This window comes from Lygodium microphyllum, chromosome 15 (assembly GCF_053477565.2).
Source record: "Lygodium microphyllum isolate KBCC chromosome 15, Lygodium_microphyllum_v1.1.10, whole genome shotgun sequence".
Classification (NCBI taxonomy): Eukaryota; Viridiplantae; Streptophyta; class Polypodiopsida; order Schizaeales; family Lygodiaceae; genus Lygodium; species Lygodium microphyllum.
The window spans coordinates 152,140,632-152,165,330 of record NC_141149.1 but is presented as its reverse complement, the minus strand read 5'-3'; the positions used below and the strand labels follow the sequence as shown (position 1 = coordinate 152,165,330).

The window sequence follows — 24,699 nt, the reverse complement described above, 5'->3', positions numbered from 1 at the left end:
GTCACAAAACTTAAAGATTGTATCTAAAGACTTCCAAATGTTGGCCTTGCATGATCATGCTTCACCATTGTCAGCATGGTCCAAAATTGCATTGTGGATGCACTTCCACATGTTGAATTGAATTATTTGAGTGGAATGTTTTACTTGACTAGGATTATCAAAGGGTAGTGGAGATAAAAATCTCCATGCTTTCACACCCCCAATGTAGAGTTTCTTTGGCATGTCTCAACCATGCTTTGACCTTTTCTCTTCCCTTTCAATCTTCACATTTCCACCATGCAAACCAATTTCTGATAATGTCTTCTCAAGTGCTACAATTTCCTTGACCTACGTAGACCTAGGCCGCATTGTCCAAGCAAAACATATATATAAGAAAAGTAATTTCTCAATGATCCTACACAGACCATGCATTATGTAGATATAGACTCAAGACAAGGGAATATCTAAAATTTCTTTCAAACTTGGATGTTTGAGGGGCCTATTGGGTGCCTTTTTCCAATTCCTTTTGTCAAGTTCCTTTCCAACATGCATGCAATATATGCATGGGCTCTTCAAATTGGCCCCTTTTGAGACATTGTACATGCACTTTAGGGTCTTCAAATCACATGCTAAATGCCACCCTACTTTGAATAATCCAAATCCTTCTAGGTCCAAGATTCTCTCGTTCCTTTGCTCACTAATGGTTTAGGGTATATTTGTCTTGTGGAAAATCAATGCAAGGTTTCAAAATTCTTGAACATAACTTGGAATATACACATATTATAAGCATGTGACAAAACTACATTATTAGCATAAGTAAACTTCCAATTAAAAATATATTTCTCACCTCAAAGGACCCTAGAGAGAATATATTGTTCTCAAAACTGGACACTAAACCATTTTGGATTGTGCTTTGAAATTGTTGGATCGAGTGCCCTATTCATCAAGGTGATGGTGACTTGTACTAGCTTTTTATCCTTCACAATCAAACACTCATCGTGCTTGAGTACAAATTTTACGAGACCATCACATTCATCATGAGTCACCTCAAATAATTGAATAGAGTATGACTGTAGGGCCTCTAAGTTGTAAAATATATTGTTGTATTTGTTGTAAACCATCGTCTCCCCTGGTGCCAAATGATACGTATCTTTGATATGAAATGGAGGTCCCATGAATTGTAGAACTTAATCATTCACTTGTTTTTGCACTCTTTTGAATGAGGTTGGGTTTGGAAATATTGATCCTTGCAGCTTAGATTCCTTCATCTTCCTGTAAAGAGATTTGTAAATAGTTGTGTATCCCGTGCTAGATAGACATGCCTCATCTAACAAAGCTTGCATATCACCTGAGCTAAGTTAACTCCCTCTTTGGAAAATCTCAATCTCCTATTTTGCAAGATTTTGATAATTTGGATCCTTCAAGATTGCTTTGATAGCTTCCTTATTTATAAGCATTTTAAAGTGTTCAATCGATGTCTCCATGCTTGAAGTCGTTTCTTCATTGGGTTGTAGGATATCCCAATATTCACAATAATTTTTTTTAGTTATCATAAATTATTTTACAAACTTTATGAGATTGCGAAAAAAGTAACAAAGAGCTTACTTACTTCACTGCATGTATTCTTTTCTTAATACCACCACTTTGTAGCTTCATCTCTTTAATATTTCAAAGTTTTCTGCATCATTTGCGAACCCCCATTATTATTTCTTTAAGCCTTGATTGATCTCTCTATTTCTCCAGCTCTAAAATAGTCTCCTTGTTTTACAATAATTTATATTTACATTGCTCTAATGTTTGTCTCAAAGAGGCATTCTCCTTCTCTAACAAATCTCTTTCTAACTTGTATACATTGCTAATAGCATCCAAATGTTGAGTGTATCCTTATAAGAGGCCATTATAACCATTTCCAACGAAGCTTCCTAAGGATGTAATATCAGTGAATGGAGGCACAGAGTTATGCAAAGGATCTATTGGATACATTTTCCCATAAGCCCTCCATAGATCCATATTCCCCTTTCCTTGCAACCTACAAAATTCTTTGGATGTATAAGGCATGAGAGAGGGTTCATTTTTCTTACTTAATGGTTCATACTCACGATCAAGCTCGATATAGAGGCGATATGTCTCTCTTTTGTATCTCTTTGATGATGATTGGAACACTGATGTCTCCCTTTGTGATGTTGATTTCACCTCAACCATCTCCATTTGTGGTGTTGATTGTGCCCTAGCCATCCCTATTGATTCCACCCTAGTCATATCTATTTGTGATGTTGATTCAGCTTCAGCCATCCTTGTTTGCAATGTTTGTGAAGTTTCTTTCAAAGAGGGAGAATACATGGAAATCTTCCAAACGTAATGTGGCAGACACAAATTAAGGCTGCACGTAGTCTTTTGACTCATCTTTTGATTTTTTATAAAAAGAGACTATGTCATTAATTCCAATTGATTCAGATACGAGCCATCAAGTTTTGAGCACTTGAGCACTAGGTACTTAATTCCAAGAATTGATCTCTAAACTCTTAATTAAGGCTAATTGACAACTTAAAGACTATGGGCTAATTTTTGTATTTTAAAAAAAGAAAAAAATATTGAAATTTTTGAAATTTTAGCAATTTTTATTGTTTTTTGAATTACCTCTCTCTATTTAGAGGTGGAATTTCTTATAAGGCCCAAACTTGAGTCCAAATCTCCCTTAATGGTACATGTATGCTCAATAAGAGATGATATGCTCAATAAGAAATCACATGAAGTAGGTGTTACTCTCAACCTAATTCCTCATTTGCCTTCCTCTGCATATATCCAAAAGTCCTCTCAAATCCCCACCTTCGCAAATTCAAATAAACCTGTGTAAAAGCAAAAACACAACCTCTATAAGAAAAGTAAGTGCAAACACAAAAAGCTCAATGCGAGTGACACTTTCAAGCTAGTAGTAGTGAATGCAAAAGTGCAAGCTTTTGTACTGCTACAACTCATCTCAACATCAGTCCCTTAGCTTGCAAATCCCCTTCGTGTAACTTAGTGGAGTATAAAGAGACTGAAGACTCTTTAGTTTTTTTATTTATTTTCTTAACTTTAGCACCTGAATACCTAAACTATGTGTTCAGAAGCAATCTTAAACCTATCTACACTTTGCAACCAATCATCCATGCAAAAGAAACTGAAAGATCCAACACACAAACATGAATTTATTGCCTCTTGATTTTCCATCCTACACTCATATGTGCAATATTTTGAAGTGTGAACTCCTATTTTGCCACTTGGCATAGAGTGCTCATACCTAGTTACTCGAATTTTTAGGTCCCGGAAACAACAAAAACAAAATGTGGTTTCTCTAACAAGCAACACTACTAGACCTATGGACCGCTTATTAATCCAAGTGTTTCAAGCAACCAAACTATGGTTACCTCTCACATAGCCTATGCACACCCTCTTATCGAATGTAGTGAGCTTATCGATCAATCCATTTGTTGTAATCTAGCCACACAAATCTAGTAATAGCTCCATGATCCAAGGGATGCACTCAAAGAAAGATCTATCTCCATGCTCCACCTGATGTGCTCATTGCAAAAAGAGAAGAGAAGAGAAGAAGAAGAAGGGAATAGAAGTAAGAGCTTCTCTAAGCTAGTTTCACTCTCACTCTCCCTCTCTCCCTCTCTCACACAACAAGATAGACACAAGCAAGGAGGCACGAGTTTGCACATTCCAAGAATGATCTTATCCATTCACTTTTCAATTTTTATACATGGGGTTTGGAGTTTAGGCCTCCCATTAAGTTGGGCACCCATATTTCCTATTTGGATCTTGGCTGGACTTTCCTACTTTATGCATACATATTAAATTATACTAATAGTCAAAAGAGTGAATCAAAGCTAGTAGCTACACCCTTGCCAAGCTATGACTCTCTCTACTTGTTGACGGAAAATATTACAACTTGTACGGGTGCTACACCTAACTTTCAAAACAATATTACAATTGATTGTCTGATTGCGGGCTTTAACAAAAAATTATAACCTTCTACCCTTCGCTTGATTTGCACTTCTCTTTACTTTTTCTGCCTTTGCCTATCTTTGCCAAATCTCTTTGCTCTCTTGCTGCCTTATGTCCCATGCTTAACGTGTGCAAAGGAAGGGAGATGGCACAAGATATAGAGGCTCAATCCATATTTTTCTTCTTCATCTTCATTCTTCTCTTCTCATATTGCACAACCACTATCTCCCAAAGTGGATAGATATTTTGACTTTAGGACACTTTACATACAATCTATTTTCCCTTTTCATGCACCCATAGGATATGACTTAACCTATGCTATATTTCACAACAAAACAATTCATATTCATAGAACCCTCATGTCTCTGTATAAAACTATACGAAACCATAAGAATTTGAGGAGATGGCACCAGAGATATAAGAGCATTGCATAAATTTTTTGGGTTCATTACATGCCTCTACTGTTATAAAATCCGAGATACATGCTCGACTTTATTATATACTTAAAATATATATGGTGAATATTATATTGGCACAGAGGGAGAATAGATGAGAGAAAAGAAAGATGTAGAGAGAGAGGTAGAGAAATTGGCAACACACTAGGGATTGGAAGATGGGCCAGTCCCTCCCCTTGTGGAGTTATATTATTGACAAGGAGCAAGCTCCTCCATTACACATAAGCCAATTCTTACTTGTAGATCTTGGAAACAAGATCTCAGTTCCTTGCATGGTATACAACCGGCTAACACTTGCACAACTTGGAAGTTGACACCTTTTGATCCTTCTTGAGTCTCCTTCTCTCCTACACAATATGTGTAGGGCTCTCCTCTTGGTGCTTGATTTCAGCAGAGCTTCCGCAGCACTTGCACCTTCTCTTCTCCTCTTGGAACTTGATTTCAGCAGAGCTTCCGCAGCACTTGCACCTTCTCTTCTCCTCTTGGAATTTGATTTCAGCAAGGCTTTCGCAGCACTTGGACCTTCTCTTCTCCTCTTGGATACATGCAAAGTGATGCTTCCTTCACCTCCCCCTCACACCCAAAGAGAGCCTCCTCTTTTATAGGATTTCAAGAGTCTCTCTTCTTGGAGAGAGAGTTGAGTTGTTCTTCATGCAAGATGTGGTTGTTCCACTTTGCAACACTAATTTCGAGATATCTCTTTGCGCGTTGTTTGGATGAAAAAACATTCAACACAAAAGTTGTAGATCTTCTTGTTTCCGATAAACCTCGTAGTCCATTTTTAGAGATCGTTTTTCTATTGCGAGATATTTTTAAAATGGATTTTCCAAAAAAAATTGCTTTTTAAACTGTACTCTTAACTTGTGGTCCATGCAACCGCTTTGAGTCATAGATAAGGAGAGTTCATTAGATTGCCTTGGGCCTCAACCTTAAGATTGAATTCCACACAAAAGCTTGTGTCATTTTAGACCTTAGAAAGAGAAAATCACTTCTCTCCTCACTTCTAGAGGATCACGTCTCTCATCTTTCTTAGTGAGAGAATTCCCTCTCTTGTCTTTCTTAATGAAAGAAAATACCTTAAACCTTGAGTTGTAGGGGAGAGGATGATCCCAAATGAATGCAATGCTCATTACACACAAATAAAACATTCCCAGGAGTCCCTGGATACACACATAAATACATAACACAATGCTAATGCACTTCCTCTTCTTAGAACTCAATCCATCTTCATTTATGTGTAACTCCTTGGTTCTTGTGTACACTCTTACACTTGGCAGACACTTCTTTCCCCCTTTATAACTTGTACTACCTGTACTAGATATCCCCGTCACAGTGCTTTGATCACCCCATTAAGTGATACACTAGGAATACTGGTCTCTAAATGGTGTCATGGCCATGCTAGATCATCATCAACACTTAAAGAAAAGTGAGTCATTAATTTATTGACATGAATTTATTAAATAGAGAATGCGTAATAAGCAATCAATTTAGTGACATCTACTTAAAAGGTTCGATCTTGCACTTGACTACCTATAGCGGGTAGATTTAGAAGAAACAATAAGAAATGCCAACAGCAATAAGGAGAGGAGGTTAGAATCTTTGACTTTAAAGTTTCATAAAGAAAATAAGCTTCCATTTTTTTTTGACATCAATGCAAGTATAAATAGGATAGCCATGATCTAACTACACATATGTGTTACACTCCTTTCATTCTATTTTGTGGTACTTCTAGAGGACATGGGGGATAGACAGTTCAACTTTTGTACCCACCCATTCTACATGGAGTCCTTCATCAAGCTACAAGAAGCAGTGAAAGATGACATGCTTAGTAAGAGATAACTTGTCGCACCTTACAACAACTCCTCCTCCTTGAAGAATGAATCATCCAAAGAAAAGGAACACACACACACACACACACACACACACACACACACACACACACACACATAGAGAGAGAGAGAGAGAGAGAGAGAGAGAGAGAGAGAGAGAGAGAGAGAGAGAGAGAGAGAGAGAGAGAGAGAGAGAGAGAGAGAGAGAGAGAGAGAGAGAGAGAGAGAGAGAGAGAGAGAGAGAGAGAGAGAGAGAGAGAGAGCAAAAACTCCAACTTAGATAGATACGCTATACAATCACTAAATCCAGGGGTCTCAAGCTAGGCACGTTTGGTGGCCTCGATTAGTTGGCTATCACCTTGAGACTCACACTACAATAAATCTATTCTACGTATATGATTTTTGTGAGAGAGTCAAAAGAAGCTAAAGATTCAAGGGCACTTGATGCCTCTAATGAACACACAATACCAACTAATGCTTCTAAGTCAGACTTTAAAACAACCCCTCTCTTTAATTGATCAAGCCAGACATGATTTTGTTAAACAATATGAAGATTGTTTTGGTGATTCACTCTCAGGAGAGTTACCTCCTAAGCGCCCAAAAGATCACACAATTGATCTTATCCCAGGCAGTTCACCACCTAACCAACCGCCTTACCGAGTAAGTGCAAGTCAGCAGGAGGAGATCCTAAAACAAGTAAAGGAATTGTTGGAAAAAGGGTTAGTTCAACCTAGCTCTTCTCCATATTGCTCTCGAGTCTTACTTGTTCAAAAGAAAAACGGTTCTTTCCATATGTGCATAGACTATAGATCTTTGAACAAGATCACAATTAAGAATCATTTCTTATCCCAAGGATAGATGATATCTTGGATAAGTTGCAAGGGGCTAGTATCTTTAGTCGCATTGATCTCAAGAGCGGCTATCACTAGATATGGATAGTACCTGAAGATGTTCATAAGACAGCTTTTCGTACAACGTTTGGACTATATGAGTTCTTAGTCATGCCATTTGGTTTGACTAATGCACCCACCACATTCAATCGAATGATGGAGAGAATTTTCAGATCTCACTCAAAGTTCACGTGTGTTTTCTTTGATGACATTCTAATATTTTCACAATTTGAAGAAGAGCATAGAAAACATCTATCTATTGTTTTTCAAGAGCTTAGCAAGCATAGACTATAGGTCAATGCTAAGAAGAGTGATTTTTTCCTTTCGAAAATTCATGATTACTTGGGCCATATTATTTCTCACAATCTGGTGAGAATATATCCTGAGAATATTTGAGCCATTTTTGAATAGCCTATACCTACTTTTGTACATGAAGTAAGAAGTTTCTTGGACCTATGTTCATACTACAGGAGGTTCATACGAGGTTTTGCATATGTTGCATCTCCTTTACATGACCTTACTAAGAAGCAAATGCCTTTTCACTTGGGATCAAGGCAACTACAAGCCTTTGAAAGAATTAAGTTTCTTGTGACTCAAGAACCAATTCTCATAGTTTCAGATCTTCAAAAACCTTTTGAAGTTCACTGCGATGCTTTTGGGGATTGCATTGGAGTTGTTCTTGACCAAAAGCATTCATGCAGTAGCATTTGAGAGCCGACGCCTCAAGGATCATGAGCTACATGCTCCAGTATATGAGAAAGAGCTTATGGTGGTGGTACATGCTCTTCAAGTATGGAAATGAGAGCTTTTAATGAGTGAGGAAGTATCTTAGATTTTGGCGATCTGTTTTAATAACAAAATCTACACCAAGTAAATAGAAATAGATGCATTGGGAAAATTTCTTATCTATGTTTCACTTTAAAATCCTTCACACATCTGGAACTAAGAATGTGGTAGTAGATGCTCTATCATGGTGACCTCGAGTGAATGCAATCACAACTGTTTACCATAACGAGTTCATGGATTTACCCAAAATGTATGCAACTGATTTCGGCTTCTCAACCATATGGGATCAGCTTAACTCAGGTCGGTCGATTACACCTTACTCGATTCAAGATGGTTATTTGTATAATCATCAAGCAATTTGTGTAGCATTACCATTGCAACACAAGGTAATGGATGAACCACATGCATCTCCATATGCTGGACATAGTGGTATTCTACCCACTACTCAAGCATTGGGAAGATATTTCTTTTGACCCACTCTTAGAGCTGACATTGAAAGATATGTCCGAGAGTGCAAGATATGCCAAAAATTAAAGTATGACAGGCATAAACCACCTGGTCTATTGAATCCATTACCTATTCCCAATAAGCCTTGGGAAATTATAGCCATGGACTTTATCATGGAGCTTCCTTGCACACAAGTAGGCAACGATGCAATCTGGACTATCATTGATAGATTCAGTAAGCAAGCACACTTTATACTTGTGCGAAAGACAATCAAAGCCGATCATATGGCTAAGCTATTCATTGCTCATATTTTCATGCCTAAGTCCATTATAAGTGATCGAGATCCCCACATGACCAACCTCTTTTGGCAAGCTCTCTTCGAGAACCTTAGGACTCGGTTAAAGTTTTCATCCTCTTATCATCCTCAAATAGATGGGTAGAGTGAAAGTGCTAATTCTACTGTTCTGAATTTTTGAAATCCTATGTCTCTAATAATCAAAGAGAATGGGAAAAGTATTTGTCTTTAGTAGAGTTTGCATATAATAACATGGTGCACTCTAGCATTGGTAAGGCACCCTTTGAGATCATCTATGGTAAGCCTCATTTACCACCCATTCTTCTTATGAAGGATAATATCTTTGTAGCAGATGAGTTTGTTAGAGACATTAATACAACTTTCACTCAAGTAAAAGCTGCTATCCAAAGGACACAAGAGAAGCATAAACGTGAAGCTGATAAGCATCTCAAGTTGAGATAATATGTTCTTCTTAAGTTTGAGAAGGCTCGCTTGAAGAAGTAGAAAAGTCAAAAGGGTAAAGTGGCTAAGCTTTCTAATCGCTATAATGGCCCTTTCAAGATCACATATAAGATAAAAATGTGAATTTTTGTTTGGATCTACCAAGTGATTGAAACATTCATAATGCTTTCTATATAAGTTTGCTATGTCCCTATATTGGAGAACCTCCAATGGAACCAATCAGGGAATATTTACTTGACATAGAAGAAACAGAAGAGTTCCTTGTGCCTGAAAGAATTTTACACCATCAGGACAATACTCTAAGGTCAAGTAAGGTATTACAAAAGTATCTGGTTAAGTTTAAGAATTATCCCCCATTGAATGCTCAGTTTATGACTAAGAGAGAACTACAAGACTTTCCAGATCTTCTTAAGGACTATGTGTCACCTCTACAGTTGAGGTCAACTATTTAGAAGCTAGAGGGATGTTACTAAATTGATTGCTGATTACACATTCTCTATTTAGTAAGTTTACGTCAATAAATTAATGACTCACTTTTCTTTAAGTGTTGATGATGATCTAGCATGGCCATGAGACCATTTAGAGACTAGTATTCCTAGTGCATTACTTAATAGGGTGATCAGAGCACTGTGAGGGGATATCTAGCATAGGCACTACAAGTTATGAAGGGGGAAGGAAGTGTCTGCCAAGTGTAAGAGTGTACACAAGAACCAAGGAGTTACACATAAATGAAGATGGATTGAGTTCGAAGAAGAAGAAGTGCATTAGCATTTTGTATATGTATTTATTGTGCATCTGGGGATGCCTGGGAATGTTTACTTGTGTGTAATGAGCATTGCATTCATTTGGGGTCATCCTCTCTCTTACAAGTCAAGGTTCAAGGTCTTTTCTCTCTTAATAAATCAAGGAGAGAAGTAATTCTTTCATTAAGAAAGACGAGAGAGGCAATTCTCTCACTAAGAAAGATGAGAGACGTGAACCTCTAGAAGTGAGGAGAGAAGTGATTTTCCCTTTCTAAGGTCTAAGATGCCACAAGCTTTTGTGTGGAAGTCAATCTTAAGGTTGAGGCCCAAGGCAATCTAATGAACTCCCCTTATCTATGGCTCAAGGTGGTTTCATGGACCATAAGTTAAGAATAGAGTTTTAAAAGCCACTTTTCTTAAAATAGACATGGTGAATCCATTTTTAAAATATCTCGCAATAGAAAGTCGATCTCTAAAAACGGCCTGCTCAGGTTATAAAAAATGGCAAGATCTACAACTTTTGTGTTGGACGTTCCATCCAAGCAACGCACAGAGAGATATCCCTAGATTGGTGCTGTAGAGTAGGTCTCGGAATAGCCACATCTTGCATGAAGATCAACCTTTCCAATCTTGGCACTCAAGTCTCTCTCCAAGAAGAGAAGCTCTTGGAGCCTATAAAAGGGAGGCTCTCCTTGGGTGTGGAGGAGGTGAAGGAAGCATCACTTTGCATGCATGCAAGAGGAGGAGAGAAGGCGGTTCGAGTCTCACAAAGTGCTGTAGAAGCTCTGTTGAAGTCAAGCACCAAGAAGAGAGCCTTATACGTATTGTGTAGGAGAGAAGAAGATAAATCAAGAAGATCAAAGGAGCCAACTTCCAAGATGTGCAAGTGCTCACCGGTTGTATACCGTGCAAGGATCTATGTAAGTTCAAGCTCGCTAACCCTCGAGTTGTGCAAGTGCTGCGAAAGCTCTACTGAAATCAAGCTCAGAGAGGAGATCCCTACACATATTGTGTAGGAGAGAAGGAGAGACTCAAGAAGGATCAAAAGGTGCCAACTTCCAAGTTGTGCAAGTGTTAGCTGGTTATATACAGTGCAATAAACCGTGATCTTGTTCTCAAGATCTACAAGTTAAGAACTGGTTTATGTGTAATGGAGGAGCTTGCTTCTTTTCAATAATATAACTCCACAAGGGGGGGGACTAGCCCATCTTCCGATCCCTAGTGTATTGTCAATCTCTCTATCTCTCTCTCTTTCTCTCTACATCTTTCTTTTCTCTCATTTGTTCTCTCTCTGCAATGACATAATATTCACCGTATATCTTTTAAGTATATAAGAAGGTCGAGTGTGTATCTTAGATCTTATAATACCTATGTGCTGCACTCCTTGTATCCTATTGTGTGGTACTGCTAGAGGACATGGTGGACAGTCGATTCGCCATATAAAGATGGGCTACCACCATTGTTTTTCAACATCAATGCAAGTATAGATAGGGTAGTCATGATTTGACTATACCTATGTGTTGCACACCTTTTATCCTATTGTGGCATCGCTAGAGGACATGGTGGACATCCGATTCGCCTTTTGTATTGAACCATTCTACATGGAGTCCTCCATCGAGCTACAAGAAGCAGTGAAAGATCACATGCTCAACAAGGGATATCTTTGTCACACCTTGTAGTAACCACTCTGTGAATAATAACATCATCCAAAAAAGGAGAGAGAGAGAGAGAGAGAGAGAGAGAGAGAGAGAGAGAGAGAGAGAGAGAGAGAGAGAGAGAGAGAGAGAGAGAACTCCAACTAAGATAGGCACATTATACACAATCACCAAGCCTAGGGGCCTCAAGTTAGGTTGCTTGTTGGCCTTGATCAAATGGCTTCACTCTCCTAACCTCCTAGCCCTTTTCCCCATAGGATATTCATTGGAAACATCAAGGGTAGGACATCCCGATTTTTCTTGGACAACGTGTCACCCTGTGACTTGCACCACACAATAAAACATTGCACCAACTGGATCCTAAAGTGTGGAACAACATTCCAAGTTAGCTTGAAATTTAACCCATCTCCTAGGTGCACTTACATACACACTAATCGCTACACAAGTGAGGTAAACACATCCCTTAGAAAGAACACAAGTTGGCATATAGGTTTGCGAAGGATTGCCTAAAGAACTCTTAGTATGGGTGGCTTTGCATCATCTATACTTCCTTCTTCCACAATGCCATGAGTTGGCTCCAAATATCCATCACCTCTCCATCCTTGAGATGCATTTTGTTCATCACCCACCAGAGTACCAATTGGTGTCAATCCCAACAAGGTTGACCTAATCATAGTGTTAGTTATTAGTAGCACCCATCCCTTCTCTACCAAGACTTCTTTATTGATTGACCTAGTATTCCGCATATTTCATGCAATCTACAACATGCTACATTTGACATGATTGTCATGGGATTGTCACTCATCTACGAGAGAAACATAAACATGCCCACCCAAGTCAAAGGAAAAACCATCAAATGGATCATAAAATTATTCTTGCCCACCCTCATCACAATCCTCAATTTTAGCCGCAATGTCCAACATGCTATCACAATTTTTTGGAAGAAAATGTTTGAAAACTTTGTGCTATTAAGAGTTGATATTTTGTGGGAACAATTGAGAACACAGTTCCCTCCTGTGCAAATTGTAAGCAATTTTAAATAGCCCTATAAGACTAGGATGCACATAAACTAATTTACATATTAGGAGTAAGACTTGAGCTAAGGTAGGTGCATGCAATTTGAGGGACTCATCAAGAGACTAGGATATGGACTAGATACCCAAGGGGAAGTTGGAAACCCTAGCCCTTAAATCTTGTATAGAAAGGTAAGTGCATACAATTTGAGGGAGACTTGTCAAGAGACTTACATATGGACTAGGTACTCAAGGAGAAGTTGGAAACCTTAGGCCTAAAGTCCTATAAAAAAAGGATAAAAAGTAATGGAACAAGCTATAAATGTCTACCAAGTCAAACTTGTATTAACTTGCTACTCTATGTATTACCTATTACGTGAGAGTGAAGGAGAGAGAGTGTGTGATAGAGGGAGTGAGGGACAAGGACCAAAGCTCTATTATTCTCTTTCTATCTTATTCTCCATCCCATCTTGGTGAGTTAAGTATGTTGAGTGAGAATATGTGGTTGAGAGAGTGTAGAAGTAAGAGATATATGGTGAGAAGTTCTCTAACTCACTTCTCCTCAAGTTTGCCTACAACTTCTCCCTTTGCATGAGGAACCATAGATGCAAGTACGTGAGATCAAGAAGTAACACATGTGGATCTTGGAGCAACACTTAACGAGATATACAACTACAATGTGGTAAGTTTTGGGCAACAAATGGGCAAGAAATGTAGTAAATGCAATCAAGAAAGCCAATGTGTGAAGGCCAATAGATACAAGCTTGATCCTTTGGTAGGCTTAACCCCTTTGTGTAATGGGTGTAATACCCACCACAAAGAAGTAAGGTTTTCATTGGTCCTTTAACATAGTGGAAAAGAAACTTCTACCCTATGCAAACATCCGAAGAAAAATGGATCATTGCTTCACTCGAACAACAGTGGTCTATATACTCTATAAGTGGTAAATTGCATCAATGACTTGACGACCCCAATCAAACTGCCATTAATCTCAGAGCACAAACTGCTAAGACACAGCTCAAAATGTTTCCATGACATGTCGAGATCTGGTGGACACCACCAAATCTAAGGCCACATTGGTTCACTCACACAAGACCTAGTTCCCATCCAGCATTGCTGACCACAGGATACTAAACAGAAAAAACAATTGTTTCAACAAATTGCAAGATATGGTGAATCGACTGGTACTTCCCCATAAATTTGCCTGTCAATAAGGTGGCTCAACATGCACGAAGTACTTTAAGTTCACACTCAGCTACTTGTTGGCAACATACACAAATATGAAATACTCAAGGTTAGTTCAAGCCTTCACGTACAATTGTTGTCATACATTTCATCCAGTACCTATAATATATTTGAGCTTGAAAGTTCCAATGGGTTTCGGATTCCAATAAAACAATGATAGAAGTACAATTATTCAGTGGCTCCCAACCACCAACGAGGCACCTACAATACTTTCATTGTGCTTTCCCGATGTGGGATACAATCAATAAGCACAGTGTAAGGAATTTTTTCTAATGTAACCTGTTTTGCTGCCAAATATAAATTCGACAAGTTACAACCATGTAAAATGACTTTGATATCTGATTATCCGTTGAGGCAAACTGACTATCCGTTGAGTTTGCCTTTGTTGTATTGCTGCTGTATCTGTACAATTCAGAAGATCAATGCTTCCATCATGCCTCCTTTGATGCATAGCATACGGAAAATCTGCAGTCAGGCGATATACTTTTTAGCTGAAGTTGCACGGTGGCAGCAAACTGCATCAAAGCTCCTTGTTTCTCAACGAGCACAGCCTGGACAATGTCCTGATAACTTCCTCCATCTCTTGCAACAAAGGCAACAAGGGCAGCCTGTAAGGGGGGGAGGCTGGGATTGTAAGCTACTGATTCCATGTAGGAGCCACTGTAAATGCTACACTTTCTTGTTAACAGTGCAATTCCAGATGGACAATTTGTATATGGGGCATGAGAGCTATTGGCAGCCTCAAGTGCAGCAGCCTTTAGATCAGCTACCCTTTCACCCATAGTAATAAAATCACCGTCAGCCGCACTGTCTTGTCGCGTGTCACACCGATCTTGTTTGTCCTGGGGTCTTTGAAGTTCAGAAAACCCTACATCATAGCAACGTAATGAATTACAATTGCCATCCATTATTGTACCCCGTACGATCCCATTGCAATCTGACAGAGAAACCCCAAGACCGTGATCCTTTCTGTGTGCAACCACATTCCCTGTTGGATCATGACTAACGTCATCAAGACAGATACAAAGCCCATTTGTCCTGGGCTCCAAGATGAGGGGAAATTCACCATCGAGGACATCATTAGGCCCGAAGCGATGTGGCAGGAAGTGTTCAAGGGTCTGAGTTTCAGCCTCCGCGTCAACGATGAGGATGTTAATGTCGGGAGCACCGCGCAGCTCCTGCATGAACTGCCGGCAGTGACCGCAGGGAGCTGCAGAAACGGCAACCATCTGCAGAGATCGCTCTCCGTGCTGGGCCGCGTTCGCGATCAAGAATTGCTCTGCATGGACTGCAGTGCTGAGAGGCAGGCCCATGAATTCAAGGTTCACGCCTAGGAAGATACGGCCGCTGGCTCCTAACCCTACTGCTCCCACATAATAGTGAGAGATGGGGGGTCTCGCCAGAGCCTTGGTAGGGGCGACCAGCCTGCTTAGAAGGGTTTCCATCGAGATCGAGGAGGAGGCAAGCATCCTTTGCACTTCCGCGGCTTCGATCACAAACGCAGCAGTCGCCATGGCCATAGCCACAGACAGAGATAGACAGACAGACAGACACAGACAGAGAGAGAGAGAGAGAGAGAGAGAGAGAGAGAGACTTCGTTTCCTCGTCCTTCAGTTTTTTAATCTTGTAGGAAACGTCGTTTTACCGGCTTTTAATTATTTTTCCTAATGATGGGTAAAACAGAGCTAAAGCGCTGGGTAGCATGTTGCAATACGTATGCGAGAATTTGATCCATCAAGGGATTCCAGGTGCGTCTTGTACTATGATACTATACTCTACCTAATTTTGCCACGTATTCTGACTTTTGTGTAAAGTTTCACCCATTCCTTGCATCGTATTTATGTACGACGTTCAGCCTCTATTTTATATAATCCAAAGAACAAAGCTGATTCATAATTTGCCACTGAGTATCGATACTCTTTGCATAAAGTTTCTAGCAGTTTCTTTGACAGCGTACATGACTATTGCATTTTGCCAGGCACTACCACAACGTGTGCCCAGTGCGGCGTGCCCTTTGTAAAGCAATGCATTTTCTGTTACTATAGCATTTGGTGATATTTGTTGTCATTTAGAGTCATTACGTACCCAAATTACAATATAAAATACCCGTCAAAATCCCTTAGATTATAAGTTGGAAAGCTACAAATATGTTCACACTACTAACTCTTGTGTACACGTATACACACGTGCGCACACACACACAAACACACACACACTCTCTCTCTTCTAAAAACATAGTTTTATTTGATGTCACATTTCTTTGGACTAGCATTTGTTCACATGCAAGGAACATTGGGCTGCTTTGTGATGCTATCACAAGGGAGCATCTTGAGGAAAGTGAAGTTGCCATGCTTCCCTCACAAGGCAACTTCGCTTTGCTTGCTTCTCGTCCCCCCACCCTTTATGTCTTGAAGTTTTGGATCTTAGGCTTCTCTATGTGTGTGTGTGTGTGTGAACGTGCATGCGCGCACTCCCTTGCATGCATATCCTCTCTCTCTCTCTCACACACACACACACACACACACACACACACACACACACACACAAGTGAGTGGCAGTCATTTCTCTTAGGTGGGCAATTGGCAGTGAGTGGTGAGCACCGAGCAATGGAAGCAGTGGGCAACAAGCTACTTAGGCGACATAGGTGGTGCAGGTGTCACATGAGATGTGGATAAGTAACACAATTGAATGCACCCAATCACACACACACACACACATAGAGTATGTATGTGAAGAGCTGAATTAGGGGTATATAAAAGGGCAAATGACATATGTATAGGATATCATTTTTCTATAGAATAATACAACTTTGTCCTACTTCTCTCTAGCTCCTCCTGTCCTTTCATGGCTTCCAGACATCTCTCTCCTTCTTTCCTGTCTTTCTCTCTCTGTTTCTAGTATTTCTCTCTCCCCTCTGCACTCTTCTTCTCTCTTTCTTGTAGTCTTATGTCTCCTCTCACGTCCCTTCGTGATAATGTATGTATATATCTATGTACGTATGTATGTGTACACACACACAGACACAAAGAGGACTTTAAACTTCAAATGTGGTGGGTTTGGAACATGCTATAGCTTGGGACGCCCTTTAAAGGTTTGGGACCTCCCTTATATTATATTCACTTATAGATACCTTGAGCATAGATTTGCTTATCTTTCATTTTTTTTAGTAAGCGCAAACAACAACAAGACATGGTCATATAGATCACATTCGCACCAAAATCTTATTCCACTAGCACATAAAGACATGCATTTAAGAAAGTGAGACATTTTAGGGAGTGAAAAGTTAAGGTTTTATCTTGTCATTAGTGAGAATTAGGGAAAGTATGGACACGTCGACCCCTCTGTCCATTGGGCAAAGTCTCACTCCATTCCCTTAAAATGATACAGAATCAGGGTGCTAATTGATTCTACATTGTCAATGTAACCTATACTATAATGCATTGAATTGTGGAGAAGCTCTTGGCTTGCCAAGACTACCCAACTGATTGGTCCATCTTCTTACTCCTCTAGCCAATACCAAGTCCTTCATCTCTTTTTTCATAAGTGACTATATCCCAAGATGATCCATGTTGTAGTTGGTTACCATTGGTTGTCCACTAAAATTCCTTGAGCTATTTATCTGTAGTCTCATAACTAGCTCGATTGAAAACGATGAGGTCCCCACCACAAAGTTAGTCCAAAAAGTGGGCTTGGACTTCAAAAGTACTAGCTTGCCTCCAAAGCTTAGAGGGACTTGTTTCCATTTGTCAAGCTTCATAGAAATTAGTGCCTTAAACCAATCTAGACTTTGATTCACATAGCACAACCCCTAAAGGGTAGCAAGGATGCTTGAAGATCTCTCCAAGTTCAAGAGCCATATGTCCATATTGCATAAGCCACTACTCTCAATCTTTCTAGCTTGGGGGGCTAAGTCTATCTTGATCAAGGTTGAGAGCTTAGCAAGCACTCCCAATAGTGACCAGTAAGTTCTTATTATTGTGCACTAAACTAGAGCTGTCCAATGCAAAGAATTGTGGAAAGGCCTATATCCATCTAGGATATTGATACCCCCACCATACAATTAATTTAGTCACATTCGAAGGAAGTGCAATGCAATCTTGCCACCATCTTCAGAAAGATCATCCCAAAATAGAGGGATTGAAGGGTTGCAAGAATGAAAGACCATCTTACTCTATTGTGAAATTTTCTCAAAGTCCATTTTATTAATACAAAGTTTGGCTAGGTGTAGTCCATAGAGAAGATGAGGTAGAGGATAGCAACATAGATGTACCATCCATGATTGAAACAAAATTACGAGGCATGTACAATATTAGGAAGCAATTATTTTACCAATATAGCAAGTACTTTATCCATGATTATACATGAGAAATTTAGCATTTTTATATTTCTCACTTATACTTGACAATGGGACATCAAAGAACTCTTATTCTTTTAAGAGGTTTAAATCTACCAAGCTGGCACTCACATAGTTAGCTTGTACTCTTATCCTTTCAAGAGGCTTAAATCTGCCAAGCTAGCACTCACATAGTCAGCTTGTACTCTAGCTCCCAATTGTCTATGCCTCTCCTCTCACTCCTATGAAACCAAGAAGCAAAGAAAGCTCATGAAGTTTTAGTAGACTATTGAACTTATCTTCTCACCATGTTGTAGCCCAAAAGGAAAAGTACTTTGTTGGTGGCTTCATTATCCAAGTGCATCCCTTCAAGTTTTTGCTTCACCTCATTCCAATTGCAAGCAACTACTGCTCCAAGCCAAGAGAAGATTATGAGAGAAGAAGGAGAAGATGAACAAAGCTTCTTCCCACCAACTAGACACACACTCGCTCTCTGTTCGCAACCTCTTACCATATCACGATATAGAACCAAGAGGGAAAGAAGAGATGAAAGCAAGGAATGAAGATAGAGCTTCACCCTTACTAGTCCCTTCCCCTACCTTAAACTCCCAAGCTCATGTGAGCTTTACTTTACCCTCACTTAAATTTTCCAAAAAGAAAAGAGTTAAGTATCCATAAGTTATGGAAAATTATGTTTGCACCTTTCAAATATGCAATCCCTAAAAATAATACAATATAGTTCCCGAAAACATATTTTCTTTTCAAAAAAATATTTCTAACCATGTTGACTAACATTTTCACACCTTATCCCTTGGTTTTAACCAATTCTTTGCAACAATTTTCCTTCAAGGGTTAACATTTAACCCCCCTTGCAAGCTTTGTGTTAGCATCGTAGTACACCCTATTGATATAGTAGCATGGAATGGAGATCTAGCTCATGGAGGTACATGTAATTTGATGGATGATAAGTTAAGTTGTGGAGTGGTAGTTAGTAATGAGGACATATGGTTTGTTGTTAATGATGGCTCCAAGTTGGTCTTCAAATATATTTGTAAACAAAAAAAGGCTCTACTTGGGGGTGTGCCTACCTACTCATGTGGTTTTGATGATTGTGCAAGTGCAACTAGGAGATATGTCTAATACTTGGAGGTTGAAACTCCCTAGGTGTGGCCTGCACGTGAGGACCCAATTGGTGCGAGGGGATGAGGGGGTGTGGTGACCTTTAGGGTGATAGGTGTATCAAGCAAGCCATAAATGTCTTGCACTTCATGTGCCATGAAGTTGTGGAAAGGGATAGGAGGATAGAGATGGAGTTAGTTGATCAAGCCTCTCGACATCTCTAATAGGAGGACCCCTAGGTGCAGTGAAGTGGGTGCATCTAGTATCAAAAGTGGAGCTTTTTCTTTCTTTACCTTTCTTTTTCTTTTTTTTAACTCTTTCTTTTTCTTTTTATTCTATTTTCCTAATGAAAATATTACATATTAATAACGAGGGTTTATAATGTTCACAATAAGCAACTTCTACTCAAGATGTACTCCTTGAGTGACTCTCATAATGGAATAGATGACTAAGGGAAGAACGATTGTGAACACTGGGTGAACCTACTATTCACCATCCCTTCTAATAACTCCAAATAGTGGGATGGAAGAAGTAATGCTCGAAGATAGAGCTTTGCCATGATGGCCCATCCCAACATTTTGTTGGGGGTAAAGGTGCCTCTGCCTAGTCACCTGTGTATTACTACACTGACAGTCACCACCACTGCACACTACAGGTGGCGGGCACCCGTTACCATCACTTTATTCTTTATTCTTTTAGTGACAGTTTGAATAAAGGAAGGCCTGGTCACACATTGTGACTGTTGGAGCTCCCATTTCTTGTCTCTCTCTTACTTGCTCTTGCTCTCCCGCCATAGCTCTCGAGTCCAAGCTTCGATCCTTCTCTCCTTTCAACTGGTATCAAAGCTTGGCTTCCCGACTCTTGAGCTTGGTTCGTGGCATTCTCAGCTTCCCAATCGACTCCCTACTCGCATTGGGTCTTCTTCCCGGCAGCCATATCTGACTCCTTCAAGCTCCCGTCACTCCCTGGCTTCCCAAGCACCTTCCCGGCATTGTTGGGCACCTTCAGGGCATTACATAAGAGGTATTGCTTCATTCTTCACGGGGTTTTACTTCAGTTTTCAGTTTGCATGTTTGAGAAGAGGAATGGGTAGCCACCATTGAAGCTCTAATGCTTCATTCTCCATGGGGTTTTACTTCAGTTTTCAGTTTGCAGGTCTGAGAAGAGGAATGGGCAGCCACCACCATTGAAGCTCTAATGGTTCATATGCCACTCTATATCCCTTGTGGCTACTTGTGGCCTTACATAGGCCTTCTATAGGCCTTACTCAAGCCCCTCCTCAACCCTTAGCTACCATGTTTTGTAGCAGCCCCTCCAGGAACATTCATGCTGTTTGCGCTAGCTGTGCAGACCTTTTTTCATCAGCATTTGACAGCCATACTTCATGAGATTGGTGGCTTATACACTAAGTTGGGGGCACACTCTTGATTCTTGGTATGTTCTAAACCCTTGGGAAGGTTGGGAGCACTCATCTTCAAGCTCTTCTTTGCTAGAATACACAACAGACCTGTTGTTCATAGGTCTGGGCAGACTTCTGCAAGTACATTGAAGCTCATACATACACCCCATAATGCATGTATGCCATCAGATGACTACATATGCTTGGTGGATGTTATGGTAATGCTTTGCCATCATTTTGGTGATGATTTGGGCCTGCAAATACTCAGTTTGGAACAGTAAATCACTGATGTAATAAAAGCGGGCTGAAGCTATTCTACATGCTTTGGGTTATGCCTATTGGTTCCGGATTATGTCTTGGATATATGCCATAAAGTATTGATCTTTGGGGTACGACTTCGAGCTTGGATTTCATTCCAGATGCTTTTGGAAGAGCTTTGACATTACGCACTCATTGACATGGTTCATGCTTGACAGTGGTATATGCCTTGGGTTTATGCATACCCGTTGCCTACAGCTTGATGCTCATGTTCCGATTGATTACCCTATGCATACGTTGAGCTTGAGTGCTCATTGAAGCTCTACCTTGGATGCATTTTGGATTATCTGGAGTTTTCTTGGATGTTACTTGGCTTGTTAGAGTTTGGATTGGGATGTACTTGATGTCTTACATGCTTATGGATGCTACATACGGATGCTCTACCGCCTACATGTTTGGGATGTACTATTGATGTATTGTCTTGGACTTATGTCATTGGCACTGTGTCTTGCCTTGGTTTGAGATCTTAAGCTCGTACATACGACTTTTGTGCTAGTGGGAGCATTCTTGAATGCTTATCAGACATTGAGCAGTTACATGCTATTGAGTAGTTACAGACACTTGAGACTTTGGGATTTCTTATCCTTGGGATGATGCATGGTTTATATGTCTTGGTTCACTGTATGCTTATGAGCTGAGTCCCACATTTGGATCCGTATCTTTGTGAGATGACACCTACTTGTGTCAAGTTTTTGGTAGTGGCAGGTACACTTTACCCCGTTGACTGCGGGGTGTGCCTACTCACTGGCAGATGTTTGTATGGCATGCTTAGGTGTTGGATTCATGCTTATCGATCGTCATATGCTTATGTTATGCCCGCATGCTGGATTTGGTCTTGGTAGTATCTGATTGCCTTGGGATCCGATTTTGGCACTGTTAGCTCTCATTTACTGAATTGATCATGAAATAAAATTGATTCCTGGAGCCGAGCCAGTGTCAAAATGATCGTACAAAATGTCTATTCCTAAATCTATTGAGCTTAAGGAACAACCGAGGCAACTGATCGAGCAAGGATTTATTCACCCAAGTAACTCACCTTGGGGAGCGTCTATCCTCTTCCAGAAAAAGAAGGACGAAACACTTAGACTTTGCATTGACTTCAAAGGACTAAACCAAGTTACAATAAAAAACAAGTACCCCATTCCCAAGATGGACGAACTTTTAGATTGCCTACACGGTACCAAGGTTTTTTCCAAGATTGATCTAAGGTCCAGATACTATCAAATTCGAATCAAGGAACAAGATACCCTAAAGACTCTGCCTTTAGCACGAGGGTATGGTCATTATGAATTTTTAGTCATGCCATTCGGATTGACTAATGCCCCAACTACATTCAATAGTCTAATGCAAGACATCTTTCGACCATATGTAGATGATTTTGTGCTAGTATTCTTTGATTATATACTAGTATACTCCAAATGAATAGAGGAACATGAAGGTCACTTTAAGGTTGCCCTAGTAACACTCCATGAAAGTCAACTCTATGCCAAGATGAGTAAATGCATATTTCTCACTAACAGGATTGAATATCTTAGATACATTGTTTCCGCTAATGAAATCTCTATAGACCCTGCCAAAGTAAAATATATCCTAGAAACGGCCAATACCTTAGATAGTAAATTTAAGAAATCTGAGGATTTCTGGGACTGACATGATGGTATCGAATCTCCATCAATGATTATTCCCTCATTGTTGCACCCTTGACAAATCTTTTGAAGAAAAAAATAGTAATCATTTGGACCAATGAGCATCAAGAAAGCTTTGATAAGCTTAAAGAAGTTGTAACCAGTGCACCTATATTAAAACTCCCTTACTTCAATCAACCATTTGAAGTGATCACTGATGCAAGTGGACTTGCAATCGGTGGGGTGCTAGTACAAGAAGGAAGACTAGTGGCCTATACTTCCAAAAAATTGAAACTCCACAAGTCCAACTATGCCACTCATGACCTTGAGTTACTCGCAATAATCCATGCCTTGAAACTGTGGAGACACTATCTATTAGAAAGGGAATTCACTTTAGTAACAAATCATAAAAGTTTTTAGTGGATCTTCACCCAAGCTGACTTAAACATGAGGCAAAGAAGATGGATAGAGATACTGCAAGGGTTTGATTTTAAAATCAAATATCATACAGGGAAGGACAATGTTGTTACAGATGCATTAAGTCGAAAAGCCTTTCTTAACAACATTGTAGAATTTCAAAGCTTAAGAACTGTATCCTTACCTGATAACCCTGTATTTGAGCTTGTACACCAAGCTATTTCTCAAGATAAGGAATATGAAGGACTCATGGCTAAGGTACTTCAAGGAGAAAGCTCTGACAAAGAAAGGTCTAAGATTAAGGATTATCATGCTAGCAATGGTTGTCTATATTACCACGATTGCCTTTGTGTCCCAAAAGGACCAGAAGTGAAGACCAAGATCTTATGGGAAGCACATGACAGTCCCATTGCAGGACATCCGAGGTATGCCAAGATACTCAATGCAGCTCGTAAGAGCTATCACTAGCTAGGATTAAAAAGGGATGTATTAAAGTACGTAACTCAGTGCTTGATTTGTCAAAGAGTCAAGGTGGAAAAGATCAAGATGCCTGGAGAGTTACAACCCTTGAAGTATAAACTTTGTTGTTAGATTGCCTACTTCTGCTGGTGGATATGATTCCACCATGGTAGTGGTTGATAGATTGACAAAAGTTGCACACTTGATCCCAGTCAAAACAACCTATAAGTCATCTAACATTGCTCGAGTCTTTATCAAAGAAGTATTTAGGTTACATGGACTGCCAAAGAGCATAATCAGTGACCAAGACTCCAGATTCACCTCTAAGTTTTGGACTTGCCTATTCCAAGCAATTGGAATGCAGCTATGCTTCAGTACTGCTTATCATCCTCAAACTGATGCCTAGACTGAGAGGGTGAACCAGACCATTGAAGATATTCTAAGGACTTATTGTGGCAAAGAACTAAAATGGTGGATTGAACATTTACCTTTGGTGGAGTTTGCTTATAACATTGCCTTTCAACAAGCAATCAAGATGTCACCATTTCAAACCTTGTATGGGCAAGAATGTTGTACACCTCTAAACTTCTCAAATCCCACTCTCAAGTTAGAGGATTCTAAGGCTATGCTTGAAGAGATGGACCAACAAATCCAATTGATCTGATATGACATCCAAGCTTCTCAAGATTGGCAAAAGTCCTATCCAGATCTTGAAATATCCATAAGAACATTCAAGGAAGGTGACATGGTGTTTCTAAGGGTAAGACCCAAAAAGAGCTCATTATCCTTGGGAAAATATAAAAAGCTTAGTCCAAGGTACTGTGGACCATATGAAGTAATCAAAGTAATGGGAAGGCAAGCCTACAAGCTTGAATTGCCACCCCATCTTAAGATTCACAATATATTTCATGTAAGCCGACTAAAACCTTATGTACCAAACCCTGATCATGTGCTTAATGACGAATGTTAACCCTCAAACGAACAAAGGTGGAAAATCCGGAAAAGCTAAAGTAGAAGACAAAGGCCAAGGCAAAGTGAAACGGAAGACAAAGACACACAAGGAGAAAAGTCCTAAATAAGGGAGAAAGGCACGCAAGGAAAAATGCAAGTCAATACTTTCGTAAAAGAGTGCAAGCACATCATGGTTTAATTCAAGGAGCGTTGGGCTCTCACCCGTGCAATTTGTAAATGTAGACGGGCGATGGAAAGGAAGCTAGGAAGATAGAAGGACAATGGGAAA

General features: G+C 39.8%; 1 protein-coding gene across 1 annotated transcript; it reads right to left on the bottom strand.

Annotated features, from left to right (window-relative positions):
- Positions 1 to 13,837: 13,837 nt before the first annotated feature.
- On the bottom strand, positions 13,838 to 15,401 carry CDA1 (cytidine deaminase 1). Its single transcript, XM_087695031.1, has one exon. It carries the CDS (start codon positions 15,307 to 15,309, stop codon positions 14,221 to 14,223), a length of 1,089 nt encoding a protein of 362 aa, XP_087551157.1. The 5' UTR covers positions 15,310 to 15,401; the 3' UTR covers positions 13,838 to 14,220.
- Positions 15,402 to 24,699: the final 9,298 nt, after the last annotated feature.

Coding starts and splice junctions, on each gene's coding strand:
- CDA1 (XM_087695031.1), bottom strand. CDS start 15,309: ATGGCCATGGCGACTGCTGCGTTTGTGATCGAAGCCGCGGAAGTGCAA.